General features: G+C 37.0%; 1 protein-coding gene across 1 annotated transcript in view; it reads right to left on the bottom strand.

The window, feature by feature from the left end:
- Window positions 1–25,435, bottom strand: part of LOC100888627 — a 201,883-nt gene that overhangs the window by 80,181 nt on the left and 96,267 nt on the right. The window contains exons 52-73 of the mRNA XM_030997330.1: window positions 22,208–22,884; window positions 21,220–21,354; window positions 20,625–20,747; window positions 19,899–20,027; window positions 18,122–18,247; window positions 17,619–17,738; window positions 15,499–16,749; window positions 14,539–14,673; window positions 13,944–14,066; window positions 13,220–13,348; window positions 12,064–12,189; window positions 11,557–11,676; window positions 10,988–11,107; window positions 10,380–10,499; window positions 7,072–7,209; window positions 6,246–6,491; window positions 5,308–5,445; window positions 3,731–3,856; window positions 3,144–3,266; window positions 2,360–2,475; window positions 1,257–1,491; window positions 94–225 (exon numbers count right to left, since the gene is read on the bottom strand). Coding sequence (XP_030853190.1) covers window positions 94–225; window positions 1,257–1,491; window positions 2,360–2,475; window positions 3,144–3,266; window positions 3,731–3,856; window positions 5,308–5,445; window positions 6,246–6,491; window positions 7,072–7,209; window positions 10,380–10,499; window positions 10,988–11,107; window positions 11,557–11,676; window positions 12,064–12,189; window positions 13,220–13,348; window positions 13,944–14,066; window positions 14,539–14,673; window positions 15,499–16,749; window positions 17,619–17,738; window positions 18,122–18,247; window positions 19,899–20,027; window positions 20,625–20,747; window positions 21,220–21,354; window positions 22,208–22,884 — 4,688 coding nt within the window. The remainder of the gene's footprint in view (window positions 1–93; window positions 226–1,256; window positions 1,492–2,359; window positions 2,476–3,143; window positions 3,267–3,730; window positions 3,857–5,307; window positions 5,446–6,245; window positions 6,492–7,071; window positions 7,210–10,379; window positions 10,500–10,987; window positions 11,108–11,556; window positions 11,677–12,063; window positions 12,190–13,219; window positions 13,349–13,943; window positions 14,067–14,538; window positions 14,674–15,498; window positions 16,750–17,618; window positions 17,739–18,121; window positions 18,248–19,898; window positions 20,028–20,624; window positions 20,748–21,219; window positions 21,355–22,207; window positions 22,885–25,435) is intronic.

The raw sequence follows: 25,435 nt of genomic DNA, 5'->3' as shown, positions 1-25,435 counted from the left end.
TAAACTATGGCACTGTTGCGATTGATTTGAATCAATCATAACTCGTGAGTAGTTTGCCCCTGGTGTATTAAAAATCAATTGTTCATCCAGTACCTGTACAGGTTGTGAATCCATCTCCCATGAATCCATCTTGACATTGACAAGTATAGTTTCCAGAGGTACCAAGGAAGATACAGTCTGAGTTTGTTGTGCAGTTGTCTGTCTCCTCCACACATGGATTAATCACTGTATTCAAGAAAAGAAGAAAGAAAAAAAGTCTTCAAATTTATCAGGTTTCATCAAATCTTTTAGAATCCATAACTTTCTGAAGTCACCAAATCTGTCAGAATCCATCATTTTCAGAAGTCACAAAATATCTGTGAAAATCCATCACTTAGAAAAGCCTTCAACTTTGTACAAATTCATCAATATTTCACTCTTGTAATTTATTAATGGATAATGGGGACAACAGACCATGTAGCATTGTACAATTTTTAAGATGAATCATATTTCCCCATAAATTTCATTCTTCTTATTCAACCAAGCCTCAATTTGCCTACACATACATGTGCAGTATTTAAATGAATTAACTTAAGAAAAGAGAGTATGTGAAATACACCAACTAAGATTTGTATCTGTGTAAAAAAAATGATATAACTTCATTGAAATAATTTCCATTTCAAAGTTCAATGGTAATGTTCAAAAGTACTGTCAATTTATTGACCTAATAATGCTTATCTCTATAAATTGACCAAAAGTTACCATCATGATTTCCAAGGAGGAAAAAATAGAGTTTTCATATAATATCTGGGGGGTGTTTCACAAAGATCCTAAGTTGAACTTAACTCTAAGTTGGACTTAAAAATTATGGAGAGCCATTTGTAGCCTTAAAATAAAATATATTCAAAAGCGAAAATTCAAGTATTTTAGACTTTTTATAAATTCCACATCAAGAACATGAAATCTCCTAGATAATGGAAAATATGAATGAACAAAATCAACTTTTCATGCCTTTTAAAATAACTTTTACAAAATATTTTTAAAGATGCTAATGGCTTTCCATAAATGTTAAGTCCAACTTAGAGATAAGTTCAACTTGGGATCTTTGTGAAACACCCCCCTGGATGTATTGTTAAAGTTTCATAGATTAATTTACTACGGTAATGTTGCTCAACATCAAAATCCTGATTACTCCAAAAGTCTATTGTTTGCAAAAATGGCCTTTGCAGCCTGAAAAAAAATCCGGTACCAAATAACAAATTCTGTTATGGACTAACCTGGCTGTCCAACAAACGCAGTACTCCTGATAATGACATTATCTGGCAGGATAATATCATCTCTCCCTTGAAGCCCTGCCAGGAAAGCCACTAGAATCTCATCTTTCGTGGTCGTAGATGTCGCAAGGAAGTCCAGGATGAACTCGACCTCAACTCCCAATGTCTGGAGACGAGAGGTGGAGACGGAGACAGCCGTGTAGTTGGTCAGACCGGCGCTTTGGAGGAGGGTGTCCACCTAGAGGACAAAGTATTTTCAGAGGAAATTAGTGACAGTCAGGATCATTACAGAAACAAACATTGTATTACAGGACAGGAAACATCTGTTGAGGGCAGGAAGAACATCTACTAGTACTCTGAGGTAAAGGATGTAAGTTAATACCCTTCTGGCTCTCATCAGGGACCCGTTTCACAAAGCCTTGTTTCAATGACAAATGACAAAAATCAGTGACAAATCTGTTGATAACCAATCAGAAGCAAGGATTTCAGTAGCTCATAACAAAAACTGTCATTTGTCACTGATGTAAAGTTTTGTGAAACGCCTCCCAGGAGATATACAATTTACATGAATGGAGAGTATTAACATTTGTCTTACAAGAAGGATAATCAAAACACAAAATCAGTGTGCTATTCACCTTGTGGATTCCAAATGACTATATCCAAGAAAATTGTAGACATTTCACTATATTTTTATCTTCCTTCCTTTTTTGAAACAAGACATTTTAGTCAGAAAAGTGAGATGAAAAAAAATTGACGAAAAAAATGGGGGGGGGGGAGGGGAATTAGGGAGAAAAAAAAGATGGGGGGGGAGAATTGAGAGAAAAAAATTATCAAAAAAACTTTTCGAGAAAATAAAATTAGAGAAAAACAAATTTCTCAAAAAAAAAACATTTTGAGGGAGAAAAAAAAATTCAAGGGAGAAAAGAAAATAGATCCTCGCAATCGATATCATGTGACGAGCTCTGAAACAATCACATCTCGATATCTGTCTAAGCTATCTAATATCTATATATAATATCACCCCCCCCCCTCCCCTGCCAGTCAATATCTGTATAATATTACATCTTTGTTAATGATCAGACTTAAAAACATATAATTATACTCACATCTATTTCAAGCTGGGGTATGTACAAAGCAAAATCATTGTAAACAAAGTACTGTCCGAGCACCTCCAATCCAGCAATATCAGTGAAGGTCGCAGAGAGAAGCATTGACATGGCAGCTGTGATCAAAATATACATAATATATAATAGGGAAAGTTCTCATCAAAAGGATTCCATTAGTTGTCTATGAGGTGAACCGATCGGTGGTTTGTTTTGACAGATGAATAGTTAGATGGATTGATGGATGGATAAACCAAAGATAGAAGATGGATGAAGAAAGGACTAAATTAATTGATGAAGCGGATAAATAGATTGGTGAGCAGATTGGTGAACAGATAGGTGGAACATGGATGGATGGATTGGGGGTAAAATGGAAGAAATGAATTACCACACTTAAACGAGCAGTAAAGTATGACATCGTTTTAAACACAATTTACTAAAAGGCAGTCAATGTACATTTGCATCATATTCCATCATAATTTGTAATAGGCTCTTGTATCTAGCACGAATGTTTAACAATTACAATCCTCTTTCACTATGTTGGTTATCACAATTGTCCTGTCTAAGAATCAGATACATGCATGAGTACAGTTCAAATGAATGCAGTACAGTACATGTATATAAAGCTCTCATAGATAGAAAATAAAACTTATTTGGTCATATGACCAAATTTAATCATTCCTATTTCAGGATGTGTTATATTCATGATTTGTGGGGGAATAGAAATACTAATAGGAAATAAATACTAATCAAAAACTTTTTGAATGATATCTATGCATATACTTACGCAAGCATTGAGAGTTGACGACATAGTAACCTGTCCTGCAGACGCACTGGTATGATCCAGGTAGGTTCTCACATCGGGTGTTCACCTGGCTATCACAAGGGTCATCAAGACATTCATTAACATCTATCAAAGAAATGAAAATAAGGAATGAATAAATACAGTAATGAATCACTGAGGAAGTATTATTCTTTGATTGGTCTCGTAGCATTATCATAATCAAGAATACTTGATGTTCTGAAACACTTTGGCACCTGCATGTAAACAAGTGGCCTTCTGTAAAAAATATTGCTTCAAAAGTATGATTCTTTCAACTTTGAGGATTCTCTAGGTTCATTCTGAGTTGAGCATTGTGTTGCTGTACCTTTAGTAAGGGAGGTATTAAATGTGTTTGAAATCATGTTAAACAAAACTTTGTACTTATGTATTCAAGATGACTATACATAGCAGATATATATAATCTGAAGGCTCTCTCAAAGATTCATCTGTTCTTCATATACCCTGTTTCAATGAAAATAAGTTCTCATCACTCAAATCATATGTTCATAATTCAGCCTAATGGGGAAGTAGAGAGCAATACCAATGTATACCTTGGCATTGTCCACTGCTGAGTGCATAGCCATCAGCACAGCTACATGTGAAGGCTCCGTAGGTGTTAAAACAATCTTCCATCACTGCATCACAAGTACTGATACCTAGTGAACACTCATCAAGATCTGATGTACAATATTAAAGAACAAAAAATAATTGTGATGATGCTGATGGTTATTGCTGATTTGAAACAAAACATAAAGCTTTGTGATATAAAGCTGTTGTCTATTATTTATGTACTTCAACGTGGTCTTTTATGGAAAGACATTTCTCATAGCTTCTGCATCTCTTGTACAATAGCTAGGAACCCTTAAATAATCTTTGATATACACAAACTTTCATAGACAAGCGAAAGACCAGTGCAAATTGACAACACTTCAGACAATCAGAGAATTAATCACTTTTTGGTTCACAGAAGCCTTTTCTGGATTTTCTCAGTAAAAAGCAATAATTTGTTTTCTTCTTCTTCAGAGCTCTTGATAGTTTCTAGACCAGGGGCCTGCATGTTTCATAAAACTTTTTATCTATAACAAATGCTAAATTTCTATGACAAATTTGCTCTCAGTCAATCAGATGCCATGATTTCAGTAGCCTATAACAGTAGCTTGTAACTTGTTATTGATATCAAGTCTTATGAAACAGGGCCCAGAACCATGTACTCTCCATTCTAGTGCTGTGACTAAACTACCATGTTCAGTTTGGTTGGTATATTTTATAGTATTAATGACTGCTTTGAGAGAAATAGTTGTTTTATTACGCTCAAGGGAAGGTTAGAATTGTGCTATTCCCCGAGGCTTGCCGAGGGGAATAGCCCAATTGTAACCTTCCCGAGAGCGTATGAAAACAACTATTTCTCGAATATTAAAGCAGTCATTAATACTTTTATATGCCGAAAAAAAATAGACTAAAAAATGACAAATTAAAAATATTTATCATTTTTGTCGAAGACGGGATTCGAACTCTTGCGTACAACAAGAGGTGTACCGAAAACCAACACTTAGACCACTCGGCTATGGCCCGCCGTTAACATGCTTGGCAGTTTTCTCCAATATATACATTAAAATGGATTGAAACCGGCTTCGCGTGTGATGAATGCTTCGCAAAAGCTCCATATACGGACTCTTCTTTTACTTTTGCAATGCATATTGGCATGAACTTAGATCAAGATCTATCGGCAGATGTTGTTTTTTTGTTTTTGGAAGTTTATTTTCGTCTTCATGTCAACAATGCAAGATAAAATTGTCGGTAAGATCGATCGAGATTCAATTGTATTGAAATTACCGACCAATCCTTCGCACACATACGGCATCCTCCATCGCTCAAACCATTTTTTAACATGTAAACCTATGGGGTAACCATGGAGGCTGACCAACTATTTTTAATAACCATGGTTATTAAAAATATTGAAATGTTTTAAGCATGGTTACCGAGAATTTTACAGGAACAGTTGAAGTTTATGAATGCAATTCGACCAATCAGATGGCTGGATTTCTTAAGTGAGGTATATAATATCTTTTGTTGCCTGTTATACATGAATTCATTTTTATTTTCCTTGAATTGTTATTGAAATACACACCATTACATGATCTGCCTCTAGCTCCTTCAGGGGAGATGAGTCCAGTCTGACAGGTACAGATGTAGCTTCCTATGGTGTCTGTGCAGGTAGCCAGGGGATGACAGTCATTCAGGGTATCCTCTACACATTCATCAACATCTGGAAGGCAACATGAGATATCATTACTGTGTTAAACGCATGGCTAGAAAGGCCTCAATATCTCCAGTGGAACTTTCATTCATCCGGAAACCGAAAGAATGACTTTTTGTTTTGTCACCCATTGCCAATGAGAACGGGATCTACTGAGATAATGCAGCAGTCAAAGGATCAATTGTTGTCCATCTTGCAGAGGGTAAAAATGTCTAACAAGCATTCATTTCAGATATGTTAAATCTATAAGGCCCTTTCTGGGGAGAAGATAATGCAACATTACAAATACATATTTGATAAGGTAAAGGATTACAATAATTGTAAAATGACGATTAGATATCAGGGGTTCTGTGAGAGTTTGGGATCTTGAAAATAAGGTAGGGAGAAAAAACAGGTTATAATTCATTATCAGGAGTACAGTTCAAGCTCAAGACAAGAAAAACCAAGGTTCTGTCTGACTGTATTAAAAGGATGAAATTGATATTATTCTAAAATATGTATGTCAAAAGATAAAAGGAAATATTTATTTGTTTTTTATTCACTCATTTATGTCTGGTAAAGGTTTGTGACTGATTCGGGGACTTGCTATTGATTTGGATCATAAGCAACTCTTTTCAACATTGGCTGGCTGGAATGCTCCCCAGGGAGTGGAGATTATGCATACATTGTGTGCGAGCATGCACTGTATCCAATGACCGGGATAATAGTATATTTGTAAAGCGCTTAGAGACATTTGTATTAAGCGCTATATAAAAGCTAAATTATTATTATTATTTAGTTGAGAGACTAGTTCTGGGATTTGTACTTACTCGTGCACCCAGTTCCATTAGACGTGAATCCATCATTACATGTGCAGGTGTAGCTACCAACCATGTTGTTACAGCTGGCGTTCTCATCACAGATGATACGATTCTCATCACACTCGTTGATATCATTGCACTGGATGCGACCATCACCACGGTAACCAGCATCACATGTGCACATGTAGGACCCGTTCATGTTAGTACACTGGGAGTTGGTGACGCATGCATCTGGTGTGTTACACTCGTTGATATCTGGAAGTGGAGAAATTTGATGCAAAATATAAAGACAAACCCAGGTCAATAAAGAGACAGTACTTTTTAACACAACCATTTAACTTTGAAACAGTGCATGCAGCAAATTAAGCGGGCCTTGTGTAACGTCTATGGGAAGAATTAAGTAGTAAATTTTCAATCCATGGTCATTAGTTGTTGGTGATGTTGGATTATCTAAACACATAAAGCACGTCTGATTTCCAGATTTGGTATTATTTAAATTAATCAAGGTACATGTATTAGAGGTATGTATATGCAAGCTCCACAGCTAAATTATAGCTCTGTCTCTTTGCAACAGATCTCATGCATTTTTGTATGCCGAACACATCTTAATGTATCACTACACTGAGCTACGTACGCTACTTAATAGACAATAATGCTGTGTACAATAATCAAATATCATAGGCAGATTGTATGCCATTTTTATGCCAAACACATCTTAATGTATCACTACACTGAGCTATGTACGCTACTTAACAGACAATAATGCTGTGTACAATAATCAAATATCACCGCAACTTCTGATAAATCAGTGGTCTCACAACTTCCATTCACTCACCTTCACACTGGAGTCCGTTGCCTTGGTAACCAGCTAAGCAGGAGCAGTTATAACTCCCAGGGAGATCTATACAAGCAGCATTGGTATCACACTCATGACGACGAGTGTCATTCTGAGACAGGGTGCACTCGTTGATGTCTGGGTAGAAAGAAATTAGAGAATTAAATAATTACTGTAATCTTATTCTAATGTACACAAGGAAAACTAGTGATAGATATACAAGTTTAAAGTTACAAGAAATTGTGGCCTTTATATTGGAATTTGTAGAAGAATAATCAGAAAATGTTTGAAAAGATTAAACATCGTTTGTACAAGTATGTTTATTGAATATTAACTGTGACAAAAATATTTAATTTCGATATATACATGTAAATAAAGCTACATTTACAAGAAATGTGAACAAGAAATGTGAGAAATATCTTATCAGCCATCCTAAAACAAATTCTGTGAAACAGCTGTGACCCCTGTTGTGTTTGTAAGACTGTGCTAACAGTCAACGTCGAGGGCTCAATCCCCTTTATGTACACATGATGACAATATGATCGGACATCTTGGAATAGATTAAATCATCTCAACTACTAAATTCATTGTATCTAGTTTTATGTCTCTGAGTTCCTAAATACAACATCTGGCGACGAGGATGGGATATCATGTCACTGCAGATGGTCTGACGCCTACACTCGACAACGTTGCTATCCGAACACTCCCAGCCCCAACGAATGTGAAGGAGCTAGCCTCATTCTTGGGAACAACGAACTTCTACCGCAAATTTGTGCCACAATACGCAGAAATCGCAGAACCTCTGCAGAAGCTTCTCCGGAAGGACGCGCTTTGGGAATGGCACAACGCACAAGAGACCGCATTCAACACGCTCAAAGGAAGAATCGCAGAGCCGCCAGTTCTCGCTCACTTCACTCCAAGTGCTGAAACGTACGTGACTACAGACGCGTCAGCGTTCGCCATCGGAGCAGTGTTATCGCAAACGATCGACGGCAGTGTACGTCCGGTCGCATTCGCATCTCGAGCGTTGTCGGACACAGAGCGAAAGTATTCTACAGGAGAACGCGAAGCTCTCGCATGCATCTATGCCTGCGAACACTGGCATATGTACCTCTACGGTCGCAAGTTCACACTTCATACTGACCATCAAGCCTTAACAACCTTGTTGAGCACTTCAGGATCTGGACACCGCCCACTCCGCATCTACAGATGGTCAGATCGACTGCACCAATATGATTTCAAGGTCGAATATCTCGCGGGTTCACGCAACCGAGTAGCAGATATGCTTAGCCGCACACCGAACGCGAATAGCAATCGCGATAGCCATGCAAGAAGCGACATCGAAGACGACGTCGAAGACTACGTTCTTATGGTGATCTCTCACGTGACCGCAAAGCTTGTGACGCGTGAGCAGCTGAAAACAGAGTCAGCCGCAGATGCAACTCTACAGAAGGTCTGTCATTATCTCCAAACAGCATGGCCTAGAGAGATTTCCGAAGACCTCGTTCCATATCATCGTGTTCGCAATGAGCTAGCTATCTTCGACGACACGTGTATCGCCCGTGGCACCCGAGCGGTAATCCCGAAATCGCTTCAACATCGTGTGTTACAAACCGCACATGAAAGTCATCCAGGTGTGGTGAAGATGAAGCAACGATGTCGCGAAGCAATCTGGTGGCCAGCGATCGATCGACGCGTAGAAGATCTCGTCAGATCTTGTGAAGCGTGTACTCTCAGCGAGAAAACTCAACCGCGGCCAGCACCACTGCAGCCGACCCCATGGCCGAAGAAGCCATGGCAGCAACTTCAAGTCGACATCTTTGGGGAAGTCCAAGCCGCTCCCCAAAGTCAGCGATTTTTGTTAGTTGTACACGACCTCCATAGCAAGTGGCCTGAGATAGCAGCAACAAGCTCAGTCACTACGACATCAGTCATTAGCATCTTGGAGAAGATGTTTACCAAGTGGGGTCTTCCAGAATCTATCACCACGGACAATGGACCACAGTTCACGTCTGAACAGTTCGAAGAATTCCTAGCCGTTAATGGAATTCAACATCGCCTCACAACTCGCTACAACCCTCAAAGCAATGGCGGCGTAGAGCGTTTCAACCGGGTAATCAAGGAGAGCTTGAAAGCGAATCTCGCAGATGGAATGACCTTCGATAAGGCCATCCAGACCCTACTACGCACGTATCGCTCAACACCTCATTCGCTAACCGGAAAGACTCCAGCAGAGTTGATGTTGGGACGGAACCTCCGTATGCCATTCAACATCCTGAAACCACCGGTTTCAGAGCCTGCAAGCACACAGGCTGAAGCGAGAGAGATTGAGAGGAAACAGCAAAGCATGAAAGCGTACACTGACAAACGCAGACGAGCAATCACACCGAAATTCGCTATCGGTGACTGGGTTCGTGTAAAGCGTCCAAATCGCAAGCACAAGCTAGCTTCGGGGGTATCGAAACCCAAACAGATCGTGAAGAAGCTCGGCTCGAATGCATTTGTACTAGATGACGGAACGCGATGGAACACCAGACGCCTTATCGCGAGCAAGCCAGGCAACATGAATGAAAGCGATTGGGAAGACACCTTTCCATTCCCTACAAGCACTGAAGATCAAGAGCAACAGCGAGCAGAACCGCGAACTGTTCGTCGTTCTCAGCGTCTAAGGAGACGACCTGGATATCTACGAGATTACAGATCTTAAATCCTTAGAGCCGACAAGTATTGAGCATAGAAATTAAAAAACTGGAACATTTAAGTTTTGGACTCATATGAAACAATTGCTCAATATAGGTTAATAAAATTTCAGGCTTGTTGTTAATAAACAAGTTTTATTTTCTGGACTCATAAACTTTTGAACTCATATCTGGACTTAGTTATATAACATTATTCATCTCTTTAAAAGAGGGAAATATGTTGTGTTTGTAAGACTGTGCTAACAGTCAACGTCGAGGGCTCAATCCCCTTTATGTACACATGATGACAATATTATGATCGGACATCTTGGAATAGATTAAATCATCTCAACTACTAAATTCATTGTATCTAGTTTTATGTCTCTGAGTTCCTAAATACAACAACCCCATGACGGCTTATTTGATTTTTTTTCCTGTAATGATCGATTGGGTAATGAAATACCCAATTATCTAACAAATTCATTTAAATTCTATGGACAATATGCATCAAAGGGTATAGAGGCACTGAACAAGATCTGCAGCTCTGGATGTAATACTGAATGCCAGATGGGGCCTTGGGGGGGGGGGGGGTATGAGGAGTAAATAGTCTGAACCATATTCCTAACTTACTGATACAGCTGGTTCCAGTAGGGTCATATCCACTGGGGCATTCACAGATGAAACTTCCAGAGGTGTCAACACAGACCGCTGGTGATATGCAGGTGGTGTCGTTCACACATTCATCGATGTCTGTTGGAAGAAAGAATTTTGATCCAAGTAAATCACATTTGCCCCTTTTCAGGATATCAAAAATAATGAGCAAATGCAAAATAAAATAAGATTACTTGCACAATGAAATCAATTCTTAATGCTTTCAAAATGGATGATACTGAGTGCAATGACATAATAAAGTGACATATGCAATAGTATGAGTATATTTACAGTAATACATCCAATTCAATTTAACATAAGAGTGGTCCTATTCAAATAAAAGAAACAATTTTCATCTTTAATCAAATAAGATACATAGTAATGTAAAGGAATTTTGATAACACTTTAACAACAATTATCACCTAAATATAATAATGAGATATTAGAGGATGATTCTTTTACATTTCACTGAATTGAATTTCTTAAAGTTAAAATACTCACTTTCACAGAATGTTCCATTTCCGGTGTAACCATTGTTATTTTTTTACATTTCACTGAATTGAATTTCTTAAAGATAAAATACTCACTTTCACAGAATGTTCCATTTCCGGTGTAACCACTCAAGCAAAAACAGTTATAGGATCCCTCTGTATTGACACACTGTGCAAACTCATGACAATCATTCCCATTTGAACACTCATCAACATCTGGAAGAGAAGAACAGTTAATAGCTTACATGAATTAACTACAGATCAAGGTATGGAAGTGAAAAAAAGAATATTCGTTACATTATGCACTACACATGACGAGCTAAGGAAAGAAATGTATAGGTTTTTACAACAATTAAATAGATTCTTTAACAAAAAATGCCCCAAAATCTGATGTTAATAACAATGTTGTACCTTTTTGTTATTTTAAAACACTATTCATCTGAAGAAGAATTATGCAGAAAATAAGAATTACGCCTTGATTTTATAAAACAGGTTTCCAGCCATAAAATCACATTTGGGTTTTTCCAGGACAACTTTGAAAAATCAAGAATTTCCAAGGATTTCCAAGGACCCAAGGAATCCTGTTCATGTTAGTTTTGTTCTTCATAGATTATTATCATATCATAATGAGAAAGTAAATGACTTGAATTCCATATCAAACTCACCAAGACAGGTGATCCCATCTCCATCATAACCACTCACACAACTACACATGTAGCTGCCAAAAGAATTGATACACATTGCATTTGTTCCACATAAACTGCTGTCAGCACACTCATCGATGTCTAAAAGAAAACAAAAACATGTATAAGTTCTCCCATAATTATTAAAGAATAATGAGGAAAATTTCTTCTTAATTCGTTAGTCAAGTAAAACACCTATAAACATTTCTAAAAACATCTTGAATGCTCAAGCACAATGTAATAAAAAGCATTTCACTGGATTGTGAATTTCTTTATTTATTAGGAAAACAAGGAGTATATAAAAATAGAAAAAAGGACAGAGTGAATAACAAACAAACTCAAATTTTTTGAAAGAAGGATATGTGCAGAGATTGAGCAAAATAGTTTGAAACTATCCTAAAAAGAAAAATCTTCTATTATTGTATTGAGGAAACTGCACAACAAAATACTCTTGCAATAAATAATAGAAATAAAACACATGTATGTTACCTTGACAAATTGATCCATTTTGTACGAATCCGGTCATGCATTGACACATGAAACCTCCCACTGTATTAATGCATATCTGAGATGCTGTATCACATGTGTTACTTCCTTCTAGGCATTCATTGATATCTGATTAAAAAAAGAAAGGAGTAAAACAAAATGACATACAATTAAATAAATAATATGTACCTCACAATGTTTAGGCACAACCATACACTTACGAGAATCTCTTACAGAAGATTATGCAATTGCATTCTAAAAAAGAAATATTGCTATGAACTAAATAATTCAGTATCTCATCAACATACTGTACGCTAATGGCATTTACATCATGAGACTCAATGACACCTAGGTTTCAATGATAAAAGGTAATAAGAAAATATAAAATTTAGTGTGATATGTACAATTTTTCTACAAAATGCATGTCTGGTCAAGAAATAAAGGAACATATACAAAGTATATGCAGGTAGGAAAATCTATTCTGTTTGATGACTCAAACTTTAAAGGTACACACTTCTGTTTATCTTCAAAATCTTGAACTCAGAGCTTATATTAACCCATTGATTCCTGATTTCTTTTCTTCCCATAGGCTTTAGTACAGGGCCCCATTTCACAAAACTTGGCATCAGTGAAAAATTACAGTTTTGATTATAAGCTAGTAAAATCCTTTCATCTGATTGGTTATCAGCAGATTTGTCATTGAATTTAGTCATTTGTCATTGGAAAAAGGCTTTGTGAAGCGGGTCCCAGGAGTCATCCTGTTCCTGCTCAGTGTTATATGCTCTGGCTCAAAACTTTATGAACCAGAGCAATATAACACAGTTTCCTATAGGAAATCTATTCATTCAGATGGTGATATCTCAGCCAATACTTAACCTTTTTAACTGGTTTTCAACATTTGGACATTATTTATTATGCTCTTTCGGAAAATGAAAAAATTGAGAAATTCTAAGAATAGATTTTTATGATGTCACAGCTTCGGTACTTCATGGAAATGGAATAAGGGTATGATACAGAACCTCAATGATGTACGTGACATGAATGTACAAGGTATACAAAAAACTGTATTCTTTATTACGCATCTCTTTACGCATAATTCTTACGAATGTATGCCTGTCATAGTTTACAAGGTCAAAGGTCAATGATTTGCAAATCTTACCATTGCATGTGCGGCCATCAGTCATAAGGGAATACCCCTCAAAACAAGAGCAGTTGTACCCTCCGATGGTATTGGTACAGTCCTGATTGCACATGTTGCTGTATTCTACATCAGTGCACTCATCAATATCTAGAAAAGAAGGAGAATGGTAATTTAGTTGAATTGAGATTTTAAAGGGAATTGGCTCAATTAGTAAAGTGTCTTCATGTCAATCCACAGATCATGATTAGAAATCAGGGGGATGTTTCACAAAACTTGTCATCAGTGATAAATGACAGCTTTGTTATAAGCTACTGAAATGCTTGATTCTGATTGGTTATCAGCAGATTTGTCACTGACTTCTGTCATTTTTCATTGAAAAAAGGCTTTGTGAAACACCTCCCAGCTTGGATTGATGACTCCGAGCTAGTGTTGTCTGTGAAATGAGCCCTCTCCCTGATTCATACATGTAGATGCACACTAGGAAACAATGTAAAACAATGTGATTGATGTCTCTCATACACGATGTCAAAAAGTAAACTAATCCTGATGCACGTTCAGAACCCACTGCACTCCTCGCCAAGAGTAGAGTGACCCATGTATAGTGGTTCACCTGTACATCCCCATCAGTTATACTGGGGGGAGGGACCCAAGGGTCAAGGGTCAGAGTGATTAAGTTCAATTATCTCTATCCAAGACACAGGCAATACAAAGTAACGAATAGTAATAACAGAATAGTGCTTACCTATACAAGATGTGATGTCGGAGCTGTTGAATTTGTAGCCATTGTAGCAAACACACATCTCCATTCCATTGAGATTAACACAGTCTGCATTGCTACATACAGTACTTATGCAGCTTGTTTCCGCTGAAAATGAAACGGGAGACCAATCTTATTATACATTATCACCTAATTAGCCTGAAAGACGGGTGACTGAGCTTGAAGAGGGGTCATGAGAAGGAGCACCCCTGAAAACAAGATTTTTCTAGAATTAAATATTGTAAAAACAAGGATAAATGAACTGCACATCCTTACTTGGTTGGCAATCATTCATTTTCTATCGAAATTGTTGGAGTGCTATTATTTATTTTGTCTGCTGGATATTCTGTGTTCCAGTCCATTTTCTTCTTCTATTCTGTTAGAATTAAGTTTGTGTCATTAACATAAATCAAGATTATTATGATGCCTGACTGGTTCAAAGTAATGTGACTAGTAATCAATTGTGATTCTTTGTGCAACATATGGCCAGAAGTTTAGCGAACTCTTTGGTACTTGTATCAATATGATTTTTAATCGAGAATGAAATAAATGCGAATTGAATTGAATTGAATTGACTTACGGACACAGTTGCCTTGCAGGTCAGCGATGAAGCCTTCATAGCAGTAGCAACTGAAACCATCTGGGTTCTGAGCAGGGGTGGTATTGTTACACCCCTGGGGGCAACCACTAATACCAAGGGCACACTCATCCTCATCTAGTATGAACACATAGAAAAGATGATAATTAAATGCAAGAGATTTAAGCTGTTAACTACTGAATTGTCTCAGTCCCATAAGCTTATTACACAAAACAACTAGTTCCATAAGCTATGGGCTAAAATTACAACATCTTGAAACAATTCAGAACCTTAACCACCATCAAGGTTTTGGAGCAGGGGTGGTGTTGTTACCCTCCTGGAAGCAACTAATGACACCAATGCACACTCATTTTCATCTGGTATAAACGCAAAGTTAGATAACTGATTTTCTTGATACTACTTAATATGACAAAACATCTAGATTCTTAAAATATATCAAAGACAACATGGATATATAAAAAGCATTGAATCCCACATTATTTTTTTGTTAATCTAGAGAAGATGTTGACTTATTCTTAATTCTCTGTAAATCAATACTAATGCCCATAAACACTGATTATGAATACTTTGTATTGTTGTTAACATCAATATTATAATTATCATAATTTTTATCAATTCATAATTACTTCAAAGTGTTCAATATTTTTTTGTTTTTATTCTACTGAATGTGATATTGATATCTTTAGCAGATGCTAACTTACTCTCAAACCAATTGAACCTCAAGTCAACAATATACACACTCAAAAACAACCCCACTGATTACTTCAATTTTGTCAATCATGCCATACTTTTCTATAAATGGGAAACAAATACTCCTATCTAAAGTAGATATCAACTTTTGACCTGTACTGATCATGATTTCTTTACAAATTTCTGCTCTTATATATAAGAGTACAAAATCGCTATGTTTGCGAGATTGTTGTTTCCCCTTCGTAGTCATACCATTGGTAATGATATCTGATGTTGGTAGAGCGGTAGATGTCATATCTGAGGTTATTCCCTCAGTCCTCTCCTCCTCAGTAGTCAGACGATTAGTAGTGATATCTGATGTTGACGACAGAGTTGATGTAAAATCTGAGGTGAAATCTTCTGTTGTTCCTGATTCAGATGTCTCCTCCTCATTAGATAGACCATTGGTTGTGATATCTGATGTTGGTAGAGCAGTAGATGTAACATCTGAGGTGAATTCTTCTGTTGTTCCCGAGTTAGTTGTCTCCTCCTCAGTAGTTAGACTATTGGTGGTGATATCTGATGTTGACGGCCCAGTTGATGTAACATCTGAAGTGAATCTTTCAGTTGTTCCCGATTCAGTTGTGTGCTTCTCAGTAGTTAGACCATTGGTGGTGATATATGATGTTGACGGCCCAGTTGAGGGAATGTCTGTGGTGATATCTGATGTTAAGGAAGCAGTAGATGTAACATCTGAGGTGAATCTCTCAGTTGTTTGTGATTCAGTTGTTTCCCCCTCAGTAGTCAGAACATTGGTGGTGATATCTGAAGTTGACGGCCCAGTAGATGTAACATCTGAAGTGAATCCTTCAGTTGTTCCTGATTCAGTTGTCTCCTCCTCGGTAGTCAGACCATTGGTGGTGATATCTGATGTTGGTAAAGCAGTAGATGTTACATCTGAGGTGAATCCTTCAGTTGTTCCTGCTTTAGTTGATTCCTCCTCAGTAGTCCTTGTCCCTGGCTCTGTTGATTCTGCACCAGTTCTCAAACCTGAGGTTGTGAATCCTGAAGTAGTAGGAGATCGTGATGTTACATCAGAAGTCGATATCTCTGTCGTATCTGCACCAGTACTCATTTCCATAGAAGACTGAGTGGTTGTTGCAGTTGCTGAGATACCTCCTGTACCAACTGTTGTGGTTGAACCTTGAACACTTGTGGTAGTATCCTCAGTAAATTGGACAGTTGATTCAGGGTCAGTTACAGAATTCTCAGAAGTTACATCAATCGTGGTAGACGAAAGAATAACAGTCCCAGTTGAGAGCTCTGTGGAAGTACTCATCTGTGAGGTATATTCCCCAGGGGTTGATGTTACAAGTGGTAAGTTATTGGTGGTTTGAATTTGTGAGGTGACTGACTTATCTGTAGTCAAGACCTGACTTGCCATAGAAAATGTAGAAGTTTCTAGAGGAACAGCTGTAGTTACACTGCTTAATGATGAGCCAGCACCATCTGAAGTGTAGAGATCTCGAATAGAACAGAATGAAAAGGGCAAAACAACATTACAATTTGTTGCAAGATTCATTATGCAAACATGACAAAAGTATTAATCTATCAATGGGTAAGCTAGAATGTAATAAGAAAGTGGGGATCAATTGAAAAACTAATCTTGAATAAGCAATATAAGTACTGAAATGAAAATGTTGTGGTCGAGTGCATATGTCACCGGACTGCGGATCACAAGGTCTGTGGTTCGAGTCCCGCCGCGGCACTAATGTCCTTTGGCAAGACATTAATCTACATTTGCCACACTCAGACCAGGTGTGGTAAATAGGTACCGAGTACAAATATTCCTTGACATGCACTGTGCGCTGATAACAGGTGACGGAGCTAAAGCTAGGGTAATAATTTCCAGAGCACTTTGGAAGTGCATAGGGACGTGATAATGTGATATGTTCTATACAAGAAAGGAATGTTATTATTATTATCTTTATTTTCTCTAGATACAAATGGATCACCTTTTTATGACTGAAGTAATAAAGGAATCATCCATTAAAATGTGTACATTTGAGAAATATGATTTCTTTATCAAATCACCACTGGTGTTTGTTAGAGGGGTGGAAACATAAAATCAAAGCCATACTAAATAATAGTTTATTGTTATAAGTGTCTACTATTGATTTTGACTGCTACCTCAATAATAACAGCTACTTTATAAAACAGGTTTCCAGCCATAAAATCACATTTGGGTTTTTCCAGGACAACTTTGAAAAATCAAGAATTTCCAAGGATTTCCAAGGACCCAAGGAATCCTGTTCATGTTAGTTTTGTTCTTCATAGATTATTATCATATCATAATGAGAAAGTAAATGACTTGAATTCCATATCAAACTCACCAAGACAGGTGATCCCATCTCCATCATAACCACTCACACAACTACACATGTAGCTGCCAAAAGAATTGATACACATTGCATTTGTTCCACATAAACTGCTGTCAGCACACTCATCGATGTCTAAAAGGAAACAAAAACATGTAGAAGTTATTAAGTTCTCCCATAATTATTAAAGAATAATGAGGAAAATTTCTTCTTAATTGGTTAGTCAAGTAAAACACCTATAAACATTTCTAAAAACATCTTGAATGCTCAAGCACAGTGTAATAAAAAAGCGTTTCACTGGATTGTGAATTTCTTTATTTATTAGGAAAACAAGGAGTATATAAAAATAGAAAAAAGACAAACAAACTCAAATTTTTTGAAAGAAGGATATGTGCAGAGATTGAGCAAAATAGTTTGAAACTATCCTAAAAAGAAAAATCTTCTATTATTGTATTGAGGAAACTGCACAACAAAATACTCTTGCAATAAATAATAGAAATAAAACACATGTATGTTACCTTGACAAATTGATCCATTTTGTACGAATCCGGTCATGCATTGACACATGAAACCTCCCACTGTATTAATGCATATCTGAGATGCTGTATCACATGTGTTACTTCCATCTTGGCATTCATTGATATCTGATTCAAAAAAGAAAGGAGTAAAACAAAATGACATACAATTAAATAAATAATATGTACCTCACAATGTTTAGGCACAACCATACACTTACGAGAATCTCTTACAGAAGATTATGCAATTGCATTCTAAAAAAGAAATATTGCTATGAACTAAATAATTCAGTATCTCATCAACATACTGTACGCTAATGGCATTTACATCATGAGACTCAATGACACCTAGGTTTCAATGATAAAAGGTAATAAGAAAATATAAAATTTAGTGTGATATGTACAATTTTTCTACAAAATGCATGTCTGGTCAAGAAATAAAGGAACATATACAAAGTATATGCAGGTAGGAAAATCTATTCTGTTTGATGACTCAAACTTTAAAGGTACACACTTCTGTTTATCTTCAAAATCTTGAACTCAGAGCTTATATCAACCCATTGATTCCTGATTTCTTTTCTTCCCATAGGCTTTAGTACAGGGCCCCATTTCACAAAACTTGGCATCAGTGAAAAATTACAGTTTTGATTATAAGCTAGTAAAATCCTTTCATCTGATTGGTTATCAGCAGATTTGTCATTGAATTTAGTCATTTGTCATTGGAAAAAGGCTTTGTGAAGCGGGTCCCAGGAGTCATCCTGTTCCTGCTCAGTGTTATATGCTCTGGCTCAAAACTTTATGAACCAGAGCAATATAACACAGTTTCCTATAGGAAATCTATTCATTCAGATGGTGATATCTCAGCCAATACTTAACCTTTTTAACTGGTTTTCCACATTTGGACATTATTTATTATGCTCTTTCGGAAAATGAAAAAATTGAGAAATTCTAAGAATAGATTTTTATGATGTCACAGCTTCGGTACTTCATGGAAATGGATTAAGGGTATGATACAGACAGGGGCGTACGCAGGATTTTTTCAAGGGGGGGGTTTTAAAATATTTTGCTCCCGAAAATTTGAAAATCGCGCCGGCCGAAAAGTCGCTCAGTGGGGGGGGGGGGGGGGGGGGGGGGGGGGGGGGGGGGTAAGCGGACACTTTTTTTTTTTTTTTTTGGAGGCCCCAAAAAAATCGCAACGACTCAGCCGGCAGAAAAGTCGCTCAGTGGGGGGGGGGGGGGGGGGGGGGGGGGGGGGGGTAAGCGGACACTTTTTTTTTTTTTTTTTTTGGAGGCCCCAAAAAAATCGCAACGACTCAGCCGGCAGAAAAGTCGCTCAGTGGGGGGGGGGGGGGGGGTAAGCGGACACTTTTTTTTTTTTTTTTTTTGGTCTCAAAATTTCAAAATTTGACATTTTTTTACGTATGGGGGGGGTAAGGTCACCTTATTTAGGTTAGCCGTGGGTATAATTTTTTTTTTTTTTTTTTTTTTTTTTTTTAAAAAAAAAAAAAAAAAAAAAAAAAGCCAAAGGGGGGGGTTTTAGGTTTTTTTAGGGGGGTTTACATACATTAAAATACCAAAGGGGGGGGGGGGGGTTTGAACCCCCAAAACACCCCCCCTGCGTACGCCCCTGGATACAGAACCTCAATGATGTACGTGACATGAATGTACAAGGTATACAAAAAACTGTATTCTTTATTACGCATCTCTTTACGCATAATTCTTACGAATGTATGCCTGTCATAGTTTACAAGGTCAAAGGTCAATGATTTGCAAATCTTACCATTGCATGTGCGGCCATCAGTCATAAGGGAATACCCCTCAAAACAAGAGCAGTTGTACCCTCCGATGGTATTGGTACAGTCCTGATTGCACATGTTGCTGTATTCTACATCAGTGCACTCATCAATATCTAGAAAGGAAGGAGAATGGTAATTTAGTTGAATTGAGATTTTAAAGGGAATTGGCTCAATTAGTAAAGTGTCTTCATGTCAATCCACAGATCATGATTAGAAATCAGGGGGGTGTTTCACAAAACTTGTCATCAGTAATAAATGACAGCTTTGTTATAAGCTACTGAAATGCTTGATTCTGATTGGTTATCAACAGATTTGTCACTGACTTCTGTCATTTTTCATTGAAAAAAGGCTTTGTGAAACACCCCCCAGCTTGGATTGATGACTCCGAGCTAGTGTTGTCTGTGAAATGAGCCCTTTCCCTGATTCATACATGTAGATGCACACTAGGAAACAATGTAAAACAATGTGATTGATGTCTCTCATACACGATGTCAAAAAGTAAAGTAATCCTGATGCACGTTCAGAACCCACTGCACTCCTCGCCAAGAGTAGAGTGACCCATGTATAGGGCTTCACCTGTACATCCCCATCAGTTATACTGGGGGGGGGGGGACCCAAGGGTCAAGGGTCAGAGTGATTAAGTTCAATTATCTCTATCCAAGACACAGGCAATACAAAGTAACGATTAGTAATAACGGAATAGTGCTTACCTATACAAGATGTGATGTCGGAGCTGTTGAATTTGTAGCCATTGTAGCAAACACACATCTCCATTCCATTGAGATTAACACAGTCTGCATTGCTACATACAGTACTTATGCAGCTTGTTTCCGCTGAAAATGAAACGGGAGACCAATCTTATTATACATTATCACCTAATTAGCCTGAAAGACAGGTGACTGAGCTTGAAGAGGGGTCATGAGAAGGAGCACCCCTGAAAACAAGATTTTTCTAGAATTAAATATTGTAAAAACAAGGATAAATGAACTGCACATCCTTACTTGGTTGGCAATCATTCATTTTCTATCGAAATTGTTGGAGTGCTATTATTTATTTTGTCTGCTGGATATTCTGTGTTCCAGTCCATTTTCTTCTTCTATTCTGTTAGAATTAAGTTTGTGTCATTAACATAAATCAAGATTATTATGATGCCTGACTGGTTCAAAGTAATGTGACTAGTAATCAATTGTGATTCTTTGTGCAACATATGGCCAGAAGTTTAGCGAACTCTTTGGTACTTGTATCAATATGATTTTTAATCGAGAATGAAATAAATGCGAATTGAATTGAATTGAATTGACTTACGGACACAGTTGCCTTGCAGGTCAGCGATGAAGCCTTCATAGCAGTAGCAACTGAAACCATCTGGGTTCTGAGCTGGGGTGGTATTGTTACACCCCTGGGGGCAACCACTAATACCAAGGGCACACTCATCCTCATCTCGTATAAACACATAGAAAAGATGATAATTAAATGCAAGAGATTTAACCTGTTAACTACTGAATTGTCTCAGTCCCATAAGCTTATTACACAAAACAACTAGTTCCATAAGCTATGGGCTAAAATTACAACATCTTGAAACAATTCAGAACCTTAACCACCATCAAGGTTTTGGAGCAGGGGTGGTGTTGTTACCCTCCTGGAAGCAACTAATGATACCAATGCACACTCATTTTCATCTGGTATAAACGCAAAGTTAGATAACTGAAAAAAGTATATTCATTTCAAATGGAAAATTTTCTTGATACTACTTAATATGACAAAACATCTAGATTCTTAAAATATATCAAAGACAACATGAATATATAAAAAGCATTGAATCCCACATTATTTTTTTGTTAATCTAGAGAAGATGTTGACTTATTCTTAATTCTCTGTAAATCAATACTAATGCCCATAAACACTGATTATGAATACTTTGTATTGTTGTTAACATCAATATTATAATTATCATAATTTTTATCAATTCATAATTACTTCAAAGTGTTCAATATTTTTTTGTTTTTATTCTACTGAATGTGATATTGATATCTTTAGCAGATGCTAACTTACTCTCAAACCAATTGAACCTCAAGTCAACAATATACACACTCAAAAACAACCCCACTGATTACTTCAATTTTGTCAATCATGCCATACTTTTCTATAAATGGGAAACAAATACTCCTATCTAAAGTAGATATCAACTTTTGACCTGTACTGATCATGATTTCTTTACAAATTTCTGCTCTTATATATAAGAGTACAAAATCGCTATGTTTGCGAGATTGTTGTTTCCCCTTCGTAGTCATACCATTGGTAATGATATCTGATGTTGGTAGAGCGGTAGATGTCATATCTGAGGTTATTCCCTCAGTCCTCTCCTCCTCAGTAGTCAGACGATTAGTAGTGATATCTGATGTTGACGACAGAGTTGATGTAAAATCTGAGGTGAAATCTTCTGTTGTTCCTGATTCAGATGTCTCCTCCTCATTAGATAGACCATTGGTTGTGATATCTGATGTTGGTAGAGCAGTAGATGTAACATCTGAGGTGAATTCTTCTGTTGTTCCCGAGTTAGTTGTCTCCGCCTCAGTAGTTAGACTATTGGTGGTGATATCTGATGTTGACGGCCCAGTTGATGTAACATCTGAAGTGAATCTTTCTGTTGTTCCCGATTCAGTTGTGTGCTTCTCAGTAGTTAGACCATTAGTGGTGATATATGATGTTGACGGCCCAGTTGAGGGAATGTCTGTGGTGATATCTGATGTTAAGGAAGCAGTAGATGTAACATCTGAGGTGAATCTCTCAGTTGTTTGTGATTCAGTTGTGTGCTTCTCAGTAGTTAGACCATTGGTGGTGATATCTGAAGTTGACGGCCCAGTAGATGTAACATCTGAAGTGAATCCTTCAGTTGTTCCCGATTCAGTTGTGTGCTTCTCAGTAGTTAGACCATTGGTGGTGATATATGATGTTGACGGCCCAGTTGATGTAACATCTGAAGTGAATCCTTCAGTTGTTCCCGATTCAGTTGTGTGCTTCTCAGTAGTTAGACCATTGGTGGTGATATCTGATGTTGACGGCCCAGTTGATGTAACATCTGAAGTGAATCCTTCAGTTGTTCCCGATTCAGTTGTGTGCTTCTCAGTAGTTTCTTATCAGAAACCTCAATGATAGCTCTACAATAATTGGGGTCTCGGAGACTTGGTTTTCGAGTGAGAGTGATGTTAATTTATATTCTATTTCTGGATATAGTTTGGTGTCTAATCACAGACGTGATAAAAGAGGCGGTGGTGTTGCTTTATACATTCCAGTTGGTATGGATTTCCAAGTAAGGCATGACTTAAATGTGATGACTGATCAGTTGGAGTCTATTTTTGTAGAGTGTTTTATTCCAGGCAAAAAGAATGTTATCTTTGGAGTTATATACAGACCTCCCCAGAGTAATATAGATCTTACTGTGAATGAATTGCAGAGTATATTGTTGAACCCACTATTTGTCAATAAGTCAATATTTTTAATGGGAGATTATAATATAAACCTTCTTCAATGTGATGAAAATGACCATTATAATGCTTTTTTGAATATGATGTTGTCATTTTCTTTAATGCCATTAATTACAAAACCCACAAGGGTAACTGATAGTTCATCTACCCTTATTGATAACATATTTTGTAATTTGCAACCTTTTCCACCTTCAGGTATTATAATATCAGATCTTTCAGATCATTTCCCTATCTTCACTAGAGTGAATTTTCGTAATACTGCTCATAAACATGAATGTAAATATATTCGTAAAAACAATCCTACTAACATTGAGAAGTTTCGAGAAGCACTAACGGCCACTGACTGGAGTGCAGTTTTACTTGAAAAGGATGTTAATATTTCATTCAACAATTTCTTTAATAAGTTTTTGCTACTCTATGATAAAATTGTTCCGATTTCCAAATGTAATACTAGAAATCGTAAGAAAATTCCACGCATGCCATGGGTCAGTGCTTCCTTGTTGAAGTCTATCAATAAGAAGAATAAGTTGTATTATTCTTATAAAGTTAGTGGAAGAGAATCATCACGTAAACGATATGTTGATTATAAAAACACCCTTACTTCAGTCTTGCGTGCAGCAAAGAAAACATATTATTTTGCTCAGTTTCAAGCAACTTCAAACGATATCAAAGGAACTTGGAAAGTGATAAGAAATGTGTTCAAGTCAAAGAAAAAAAATTCTGATGTAAAGAATTTTGAAATTGATGGTCGTTTAGTGGAAGATAAGAATATTATTGTGGAAAAATTCAATGATTATTTTTGCAGTATTGGTCCTAATCTGTCACGGGCGGTCCCTTCCTGTCAAAAATCTTTTAACGATTTCCTGAAAGAATCTAACAAGAAAAGCTTATTCCTTTTCCCATTAGTTAGGGAAGAGTTGCTTACTATTGTGAATTCGCTTAAGGCTGGGAAAAGTCCTGGTTACGATGGTGTCAATAATGACATAATTAAACAGGTTATCTTAGCGATTATTCAACCCCTTATTCATGTTTTTAATTCATCAATGTTAAATGGAATAGTCCCCGAAAACATGAAAATTGCAAAAGTCGTACCCGTTTTTAAAAAGGGTGATCCTCAATCTTTTTCAAATTACCGTCCTATTTCACTTCTAACCTCCTTCTCAAAGATCCTTGAGAAAGTGATTTATGTTAGAACTTTAGAATTTTTCAACAAAAGTAAAATATTCTCAAATTTTCAGTTTGGGTTCCGAGAGAAACATACTACCTCTCATGCCTTGCTGCACTTTATAGATAAGATTTCACAAGCAATAGACAAAAAGATGCACACAATCGGTATATTCCTTGATTATTCCAAGGCATTTGATACTACAGATCATGAAATTTTGCTAGGGAAATTATCGCATTATGGTGTCAGGGGCACAGCTCTGGACTGGTTTAAGAGCTACTTAGCTGACAGGAAACAATTTGTTTCTTTAAACGGTTTTGATTCAGGGTTACAGAATGTCACATGCGGCGTTCCTCAGGGATCTCTCCTTGGTCCGCTCTTGTTTATTGTATATATTAATGACTTTCATTTCTCATCTGATATTTTGTCATTCATTTTATTTGCTGATGATTCCAGCTTGTACTATTCACACAAAAATTCACAAACTCTGTTAGAAACGGTTAATTTCGAACTAAGTAAAGTTACTTTGTGGATTCAAGCAAATAAATTGTCTTTAAATCTGCAAAAGACAAATTATATGTTTTTTAGTAATACAATCAAAGTGCTTCCAGGAGATGTATCATTTAATAATGTATTGATAGATAGGGTATCATCAACAAAATTCCTTGGTTTGCACATTGATGAGCAAATGAGTTGGAAAATTCATGTAAATCATCTCTATAAGACATTGTCAAGAAACAGTGGCGTAATTCATAAATTGAAATCAATTTTACCTAAAGGCATCCTTTTATTAATGTACTCAACATTAATCCTCCCCTATCTTAATTATGGTGTTCTTGCTTGGGGTAACTCTCTTGAAACTAACCTTGAA

The sequence above is a fragment of the Strongylocentrotus purpuratus genome, unplaced genomic scaffold, assembly GCF_000002235.5.
Source record: "Strongylocentrotus purpuratus isolate Spur 01 unplaced genomic scaffold, Spur_5.0 spur5_scaffold_4, whole genome shotgun sequence".
NCBI classification, from domain to species: Eukaryota; Metazoa; Echinodermata; class Echinoidea; order Camarodonta; family Strongylocentrotidae; genus Strongylocentrotus; species Strongylocentrotus purpuratus.
This window is presented reverse-complemented; position numbering and strand designations above follow the sequence as displayed.